Below are 8,664 nucleotides of genomic sequence, written 5' to 3'. Positions count from 1 at the left end.
CATTCAGTTCAATACATTCAATTAAATTTTATTCAATTTAGCTTTATTTATATGACACCAAATCACAAAAATAGTTATCTTGTGGCGCTTTATGTTGTAATTCAGCAAGCTTACAATAAAAGAGAGAAAACCACAACAACCAAACAACCCCCGATGACCAAGCACTTGGTGACAGTGGGAATGAAAAACTTCCTTTTAACAGGAAGAAACCTCGAGCAGGGCCAGGTTCCGGGAGGGGAAGCCAGCGGTATGGCTGAGTGAAGGGAGACAGGACAAAAGAAAGGTTGTGAAAGAAAGCTAGAGATGAATAATAATTAATGATAAATGCAAAGTGGTAGGGACTATTCAGGGTCACCTGATCCACCCCCTAACCATAAACTTTATCATAAAGGAAAGTTTGAAGCCTAATCTTAAATGTCGAGAGGGTGTCTGTGAATCACCTAAATACATTACAAACTGGGAGCTGTTTCCACAGAAGAGGTGCCTGAAAGTGAAGGTTCTGCCTCTCAAACTACTTTTAAATATATTAAGAAGTAAGCAAGCAGTCCAAGAGTGAAGTGCTCTGTTGGGGTGATATGATACTATAAGGTCTTTAAGATACGATGTCTTTAAATACAACCATTTATCATCTTAATCTGTTATCCACTTAAGGTGACAGGAGCCTGGAGCTTTCACAGAGCGAGATCCACCCTTTGGAAATTAGAACTGAAAATAAAATTAGCATTGAACAATGTTTGTCTGCAGTGTCATGTAGAAATGGATTCTCTTTGGAGCTGCTTTTAAAAAAAGCAGTAATCAATACTCATTTCCTTTAAGTGATAAATGCATCTTTATGACTTGCTTTTCTCATAAAAGGAGAAAACGGGACATCACAGAGTGAAGAGCTTTTCCTTTATTGGCAAGGCATACAGTTCTAGTTGGACAGAGGGCTAACGCACCCACAGTTAAACAGCAGAGTTGGATTGTCAAAGCTGCAGAGTTTCAGTTTATGACACACATTCCTAAAAATCTCCACGCACAGAAATACTGGTCTTGGTTGGCTGTTGAGACTGTTCGACAACGTGACATCTTCACTAAGAGTCAAAGAGCTTTCAGATGAGCGCACGTACTCCGAGATCCTTTATGAACACGTGATGCGATCAGATCAGTGATGACAGAGGAAGACAGGCGATAGGACGTGATCCAGAAAACCCAGACGGAAATCTGTCACTCAGCAATTTTTACACCAAGAGAAAAGTGAAAGTGAGTATTTGCTTATGTATAATGTTATATTAGAAGTGAAAAGGAAAAGTTTCTCACACATGAAACTACGTGTGAGTATTAAAACCTTAGACTAAAAAAAAAAGCTACTTCTCCGTCACATCGTTGCTGACAGGTAATACAGAAGCAATAAATAAACTGTACACAAAGTACTGTGAGGAAAAAGAACACAATGAATTAGTGACACGCAGAGACACACACACTGACTCTTTGCATGTTGTGCTGGTTATAATGTTGTTAAATAGTCCTTTAGTGTTGAAGGCATCCTTGAGAGTTGAGTCGTCGGCTACAGAAAGGATTGCACATGTTTTACTCCAGCATGTCAGTGACCAGAAAAAAATCCCAAGTTAAAAATAAGGCTTCAAAAAAACAAAAAAAAGGAAGAAAGAAAACTCAGTCACACATTTAAAACATAAGTTACACTGTTTCATGGTAATAAAAAAGTTTCTCGACAGGATGAGTTTGGTAAGTTCTCTGCATTACTTTCATAGTGTTTGAATCCAGCAGCTAATGTCACGCATCTCAACAAAACACTTCTTTTGCACAGTCAATTAGTTCATTATAAAAAGGACCAAAAAAAAAAAGAAAAGAAAAGAAAAGACAAGGAACTTCAGCCCTTCTGAGCGTCAATGGTCCAGCTCATCCAATTCAATTAAACTACCAGGCCGTCCGTCAACAGAAAAGTGCAGAAGTGTGAGAGAACCGTACAAAGTGCTTTGAGTTTTTTTCTTCTTTTTAGCAAATACTTCAAAAAAAAAGAAAGAAAAGAAAAAGAAAAAAATGCGAAAGAAAACTCATTCACCCAGACAACAAACACGTCACTGTTTTAAGACAATATCAGTTACTGTTACGGTTTGAACAGGAGTTCAGAGAAACAACTGAAGAGAGAGAGAGAGAAAAAGGAGCAGAGACACTGAGGTCAGATTGGCACACTGGGTGCTACAATCAACCAACTTTATCAGTCACTGATGGAAAGTAGCCAGTGGCAAAATGGAAATTACAGTACGGGTTGTGTCATGCTTGCTTGGCACTTGTTTTGTCATTGACTACCGGCGTGTCCCTGTGGAGAGCAAAGTATTGATCAATGAGAGGGAAAAAAAGAGGGGAGATTCAGGCACAGGGAACTGGCTCTTTGTAACCTCCTGGGTTTTTACAGTTACAGCGATGCTAACATCTGTCATTACAACCTCATCAAGACACTGCCCTCATTAGTGCAGTAATCTATGCTAGTGGATGTTACCAAAAACACTATTTCAGTAGGTAGATGCTGTGTAGTAAGTATAATGGAACTCTAATAGCTTAATGTACTCGTAACTCTACTGTGACACTGAGTTTTTTTCTCTTTTCTTTTTATGTTTTTTTTTTCTTTTTGCATGATGTCTGTGCTAGTTAGTGTTTCTCAGTCAAAAGCCTCCAATGAGTTCATGTTTTGGCTCGAGCCCTTAAAAACAGACAAAAACGAAGGCTACCTATGAACAAAACTGCAAAGTGCTAAAACTTGAAGGCAAACTGATAAAATGGGTGCCAAACATCAAGTCAAATACAAATAATCCAAACAATAAAGCAACAAAAACAGAAAAATAACCGACATTTTTGGGGGTAGTCCTACAGTTAAATATGTTTTCAATGTAAAAACTTGCAAATCATTTACCGCAGTACCAGAACTTCAGTTCCACATGTGGACACTGGGAGGCACCATAAGCACAGCCCACATCGCTCTGGATGGAACTCCTAGAGCGCCTAACGCTACACTGACCCTGGCTCAGTTTTGTTGCTGACTATATCTCATAAAGATTATTAAAAATGGAAATAATACATCTGAAAACATGAAAAATAATATGCGGTGCCAGCTCAGTCGTTATAATCATTAAAGCAACTTGCCTGCTGAGTACAATTAAATCGGCTGTGCAACACCAGCTGAAAGGAGTGCCACTGCATGTATACAAACACAGTGATAGAGTCACTTCAAATATCTGCTACATTTAAGGTGTCTTGCAAAAAAAAAAAAATCTTTCATAGCTCTTCTTTTTGTGCTATGAATTTGCTTACACTTCTTTCAAGTTTGCTCTTAGCTGTAGCTTCAATTTACTGTGTGTGAATCTAAATAACAGACAACTGAATTTTAAAAAAAAACTTACTAAAAATGAAAAACCAAAAATAAAACAAAAGGCAGGCAAACCAGCATTTGCAAGTTTGGCAAGAAGTCTTAAAAGACTTTGTTGTGTTTTCGCGGTCATTCATCACTTCCTCGCTTCCTTCACACAAAAAATACTCCGTTAGAGGAAGACAGGTCTGTCTTTAGTCGTAGCGCACTTTAGGCTAGCTGGTAGAAAAGCATGTATTTTTCTAACCTCTTATCGTCTCTGTGGAACTTCAGCCACAATTTGTCTGAGCGAGAGACACAGATTTCCTGTCCTTACTGGAACAGCGACTGGGCCTATCTGTCTCTCTCCAGTGCAAGTGACTGCTGTGTAAAACTGCAGACTTTCTCAGTCCTCCCCCACAGCCTCCCGCACTCCCGTACTCCCCACCTTGAGTCCTGCTCTTAAACCCCATCTGCAGAAAAACAGAGGTGGTGGCGTTTGCTCGAAGTGGAAGGTGGGGTGTGACAGAGGGCGAGGCACTGAAATGAAGAATAATTAAACGAAAGAAAGTCGAAAGAGTCGAAACTATTGACTGGTGCTATGTGCCAATTCGAAAGCGTGGAACTCCAGAGACGCCTTCGTCCGTTTCTCTTTCTTCTGCCATATCTTTCTCCGAGTCTAAAGAAAACGTCCTGCCCGAGTCACTTGTAAGCATTTTGGGAAGCCTTCGCGATGCAGGAGAGGCCGAATCGGATCTATAGATTTCATGCCTCCTGCTGCTGCTCTGGCCCTCCTCTTCCTCAGGTGGACTCTCTGTGTCAGACTCCCCCTCTTCTTCTAAGGTCAGCTTAAACTGAAACTTGTCAGCAGAAGCAGACCCGCTACCCCGACAGTGTGCCGAAGCTTCCCCTGCAAAGGTATCTTCCTCCTCCTCCTCCTCCTCCTGGCCCTCTGGGTGAGGTGATGGGCTGTGGGGGATCATGCTCTGATACCACTCTCTGTTATCCTCCAGCGTGTCCAGGATGTCCTGCGCATCAGGGTGCACCAGGTCGGCCCATGTTTCCCACAGAGGATGAACGATGTAGTCGATGAAACCCACCTGAAAGAGAAGGCAATGTTTAAGACTGCGAATAACAAACTCAGCAGTAATGCTTTGACTTAATCAAAGAAGTCCATCTTTCCGTGAGCATGAGCAGTTTTGTATCCGAACTAGTTTTCTTCCTGACGTCTACATCCATCAACCACAGGAAGCATGAAGCTAGATACGGCTAATGTTTACATGCTGTCTCCCTATCATTAACATAAGGCTCTCATCATAAAACGTATTTTGAGGACCACTTCAGTGCCTTTTAGTCCCATTATATAAAAGAGAGGGGATCTCCAAATTCACCTCACAGCAGAACAATCTAAATCTAGACTGACGAACAGCATCAAGAGGAAAAATAAATGAATTTGATTTTGAGGGAAAGCTTGCGGTTTAGGTTATTCCCCACCTGGTTCTTTTCTACTGAGGCATTGTGCTTGTCGCACATGGGGCTGATCTCCATGCCTTTCTCTCTCTCTCTGTCTCCCTGTGTGAAGAACTCCACCATGATGCGGTCTGTCCACTGGCGGTACAGCTCGAGAGGTTTGGTCGGGTTACTCAGGTCTGCACAGTGTACCATGTTCTGAAGAACCTGCAGTGGCAAATTAAACAGGTGTTGTCACATGTCAAATATATAGATTAGATTAGATTGATTCTATCTTTGTATAAAAAAGAGTTCTCACCTGTATGCGATCTGAATAGTTGTCTAAAAGCAGGACTCCCAGGCTGGTCACTTTCTTAGTCTCCACCATGGTCTTCAGGTCTGCTAACAGGTTCATGTGTTTGGACATATCTGTGGCGAGCACCTGCAAGAACAACAATCACATTAAACCAAACAGAAGTCCTTGGAAAAAAAAACAACTTAAGCTGAGATAGAGCTACTGCACGTTTACGATCTTGACTCACCATGTCGATGACCATTTTGCGAAGCGACTGACGCTGCTTTTTGTTGAGATTCTGAAAAATATCACAGTTGTCTTCCTGCAGAAGCTTAAAGCCTACAGCCAGGTGGTGATTCTCTAGCACTGACAAGTCATTGTACATCAGGGCCAGCTCTGAGTCTGAAGACAAAAAGGCATAAAAAACTTCAGCACTCTGAATGTAAAATAAATCACGATCTCGTCAGCTACATAGTTAAATACACTCAGCACCCACACACATTCAGATAATCCCCGCAGAGCTACGAGCAAACTCACTGGTGTTGATGAGAAACTGATTGGAAACTCCGGGGTGATCCACGTCGTGGATGGCGCTGGCGAACAGCGCAGCGAGGATCTCCAGATCAGTAAACACAGCCTTGGATGACACACAAAGAGAGACAGTTAGTTTTGTGTGTATGTGTGTGTGTATGTGAGGGTATCAACCTGGACTGTGTGTTTGAGCGATTACCTCCAGCGCAGGTGTGGACAGCAGCACGTGTGTTGATTGGACCACGTCTGCAGCATGGATGTTGTTGTGGTAGGCCACATCAGCATGATAATGGTCCTCCAAAGTCATCATGAAGGTAATGAAAGTATCCACTGGAATCTTAAAGGACTTTAGCAGATCACGTTCCTGCAGCAGCAGAGGAGAGGATGGGTCATGCAAGGTAAAGATAAATGACTGATTACCAATTGTTTGCTAAGTCATTGATTCATTGACTTCATTGACTTCATTGACTTCAGTAAATTCATTATACACTTGTTTGCTGTGCTGTGTTTGAGGCTATAAAGTACAGGAGCCATACAGTACGCTGTGTGCTGTGATGTAGTACCTGGAAAATGGTGTACATGGTGACTGTCAGTGGGCGATTCCCAGAATACTCAGAGACCTTAAAGATGTCAATACCCCATCGATTTATATCCTCGAGTTCCTGTCAGTGAGAAAGTATAAATACGTATATTAAACAACATTCAGTATGCGGGAGGAAATAGAGAATTAGCCTCAGGGAAATAACAAATGAACTAGTCCTCACACCTTAGCTAGGAGTCCTTCCTGGCTAGCATTGACCCCAAATCGAGGAATGGTTGAAGGAGCGAGGCTGGGACTGTGGGTGGCCTTCTTCACACCGCTGATCTGGGACATAGGACGCTTTTTCTTGTCTTTCTCCTTGGTCGGGGGAGACATGATGTCCATGTCATGTTGTTTCTCTGCCAGTGAAAGTCATCCAGTTAACAGTAGTGAAAACAGACATGCACCACTAACACTAACTTTCTTGCTGTCATGCATTTCAACTACTCCTGTCTGAGCACTGTAGTGTGATTTACATGCATATTTACATATATGTGCAGCAGTGTGTAGCATACAAAGACGGCATATTTACCCAGAAAGGTGCTGGAGATGAATTCAGACACCTGGTTCCCTGAACGGCTGGTTTCTGACAGCTGGCTGAGCTCTCGGTTCAGCATCCTCTTGAACTGAGGACAAACACATGCAAGCATCAGTGAGCTTGATCAAACACTCTGTTTGCTAAACTGTGGACAGACTAGGTCAGATCAACTCAGCCGCCTGCTGGAACAACAGTTATCTCTTAACAACAACATAGAAAAGAAATACTTTACAAGAAAATCACTCTCTTTCAAAACCTGCAAACGGTTCAGTCAAATACAAGGTAGCAGATGCCACAGATCATACTGATATAAGATGTGTTGAGTCTCAGAGAAAGTCAGAAAACAAGCAACACGTGAACCCCTGGGAGTCTCCTACCCTCCCACCCAGTTCATCCGTCTCCTCCCCTCTCCTCACCTGAATGAACATCAACGAGATGGAGATGAAATAAGTCACTTCTGGCATTTCAGCGTAAAGTCAAGCATGGGAGCAAAAATAAAACGAGTGAGCTCTCAGGTTTAACACGCCTGTTCGACAGAGCTGCCTGTCTCAGAAAAATCCACCAGCGAGTGCTGCGGAAGCTTTGATTATAAATCTGTGGAAGAACAGGAGAATCGAAGCATATGTATGTGGGAATGCTGCTGGATGCCAGGATGCAAGGCAGAGAAGGCAGACTCTCCCTGACTCTCCCTCATTCACTCAGTTACTGCCTGCTCACTATGTGTGTAAACAGAGGGAGAATGGGGTACTCTAATCTCCACCTCCTTTCAAAAATGCCTAAGAATAGCAGCCAATCAGACACCCGCTGCAGCAGCGTGTGGCGAAACAGAGAGCCGTCATTGGCCAGGAGACGTACACAGTAGGCAGGGCAGAGTGAGGTTGTGAGACACACCATGTGCACCAAGTTTGAAGGTATGAAGGAAAAGCTTTGAATGGATGGGGAGGAGGGTTCATTCTTGTAGCCAAAAATAAAAATAGTACATCACGCACCACAGAGACTTGGTTACCCTGACCACTAACACAATCAGAGGAACAAAAGACAAAATGCTTTGACACAGAAATGCTTAAAGCAGGCTCCAAAAGTTCACTCACAGCTGAATCGTGCTCTGAAGCAGACAGAAAATATTAAAGGATAATTATGGTGGCCTTACTGTTAAGATGATTTATTCACTTTTATACAAAATTCAAACTTGGTAGTAATTACCATCAGAGGAGGAAAAAACTGCCTATGCGGCATGTAAAAAGCTCTTTCTTAAGTACCCTACTCACATATAAATAACTGAGTTATTAAAAGAGGTTGCATGATTACTCAAAGACCCTTTCTAGGGTCAGTAAAGATCCAGTTTAACAAAGCGGTTCGATAAGGTCGTCAGGGATGCAGAAACATTGTTCGCTTCAGCCTCCCATGCACCTGTCTTTGTTCCCAAGGGCCGGCATGGATAATTCTTCCCCAGTGACTGAAGCAGCTCATTGACTGATCTGCAGCAATTGTGGGGGCTGGGGAGAGGAGTGGGATGGATGGAGGAAGCATGCACGGTGAGGATTCCATTTCATCCAGTGCAACATCTCTTCCACTTCCACTCCCACTCCCACTACTCATTCACATTTTTCTGCATATGATTCAAGGAAAAGGGTGTTTCCCTGTTTCTAGTCCCTATCTGCATGCCGGGAATCATCATATGCATGTAAGCTTCTTCCATCTGCGGACAGATGGGGGCTTCTATTCATATATTTATGATGGATTCTTTGTGTTAATGAGCTTTCAGCTTGGTTAAAGCATCTGTGAAGGTAATTGTATTTACAGTAGGCCACACACAATCCTTGGGTTTAGTGTTGTACTTGGGGCCTTTTCTAATTTGGGCAGGAAAAAAGCACAGCCAAAGAATACATCCATTCATAAAGCAGGAAAATGAACATGCCTCATGTACT

The 8,664-nt window shown here is 42.5% G+C and overlaps 1 protein-coding gene across 8 annotated transcripts in view; it reads right to left on the bottom strand.

Annotated features, from left to right (window-relative positions):
• Positions 1-872: 872 nt before the first annotated feature.
• Positions 873-8,664, bottom strand: part of pde4ca (phosphodiesterase 4C, cAMP-specific a) — a 50,218-nt gene continuing 42,426 nt past the window's right edge. For 5 of the 8 annotated variants that reach the window (XM_005476089.4, XM_005476090.4, XM_019347711.2 and 2 more), the window contains 9 exons: positions 6,731-6,824; positions 6,385-6,557; positions 6,182-6,280; positions 5,818-5,982; positions 5,625-5,724; positions 5,335-5,489; positions 5,112-5,234; positions 4,838-5,020; positions 873-4,443 (listed from right to left, as the gene is read on the bottom strand). In XM_005476089.4, the coding sequence (XP_005476146.1) occupies positions 3,943-4,443; positions 4,838-5,020; positions 5,112-5,234; positions 5,335-5,489; positions 5,625-5,724; positions 5,818-5,982; positions 6,182-6,280; positions 6,385-6,557; positions 6,731-6,824 (1,593 nt within the window). In that variant the 3' untranslated portion in view covers positions 873-3,942. Of the gene's footprint in view, positions 4,444-4,837; positions 5,021-5,111; positions 5,235-5,334; positions 5,490-5,624; positions 5,725-5,817; positions 5,983-6,181; positions 6,281-6,384; positions 6,558-6,730; positions 6,825-7,152; positions 7,970-8,664 lie in introns of those variants that run through there. The other 3 variants (XM_005476088.3, XM_019347708.2, XM_025900452.1) reach the window with 2 other exon arrangements.

The sequence above is a fragment of the Oreochromis niloticus genome, linkage group LG18, assembly GCF_001858045.2.
Source record: "Oreochromis niloticus isolate F11D_XX linkage group LG18, O_niloticus_UMD_NMBU, whole genome shotgun sequence".
In the NCBI taxonomy this organism is placed as follows: domain Eukaryota; kingdom Metazoa; phylum Chordata; class Actinopteri; order Cichliformes; family Cichlidae; genus Oreochromis; species Oreochromis niloticus.
The sequence above is the reverse complement of the archived record's forward strand: the minus strand, read 5'-3'. Positions and strand labels throughout refer to the sequence as shown.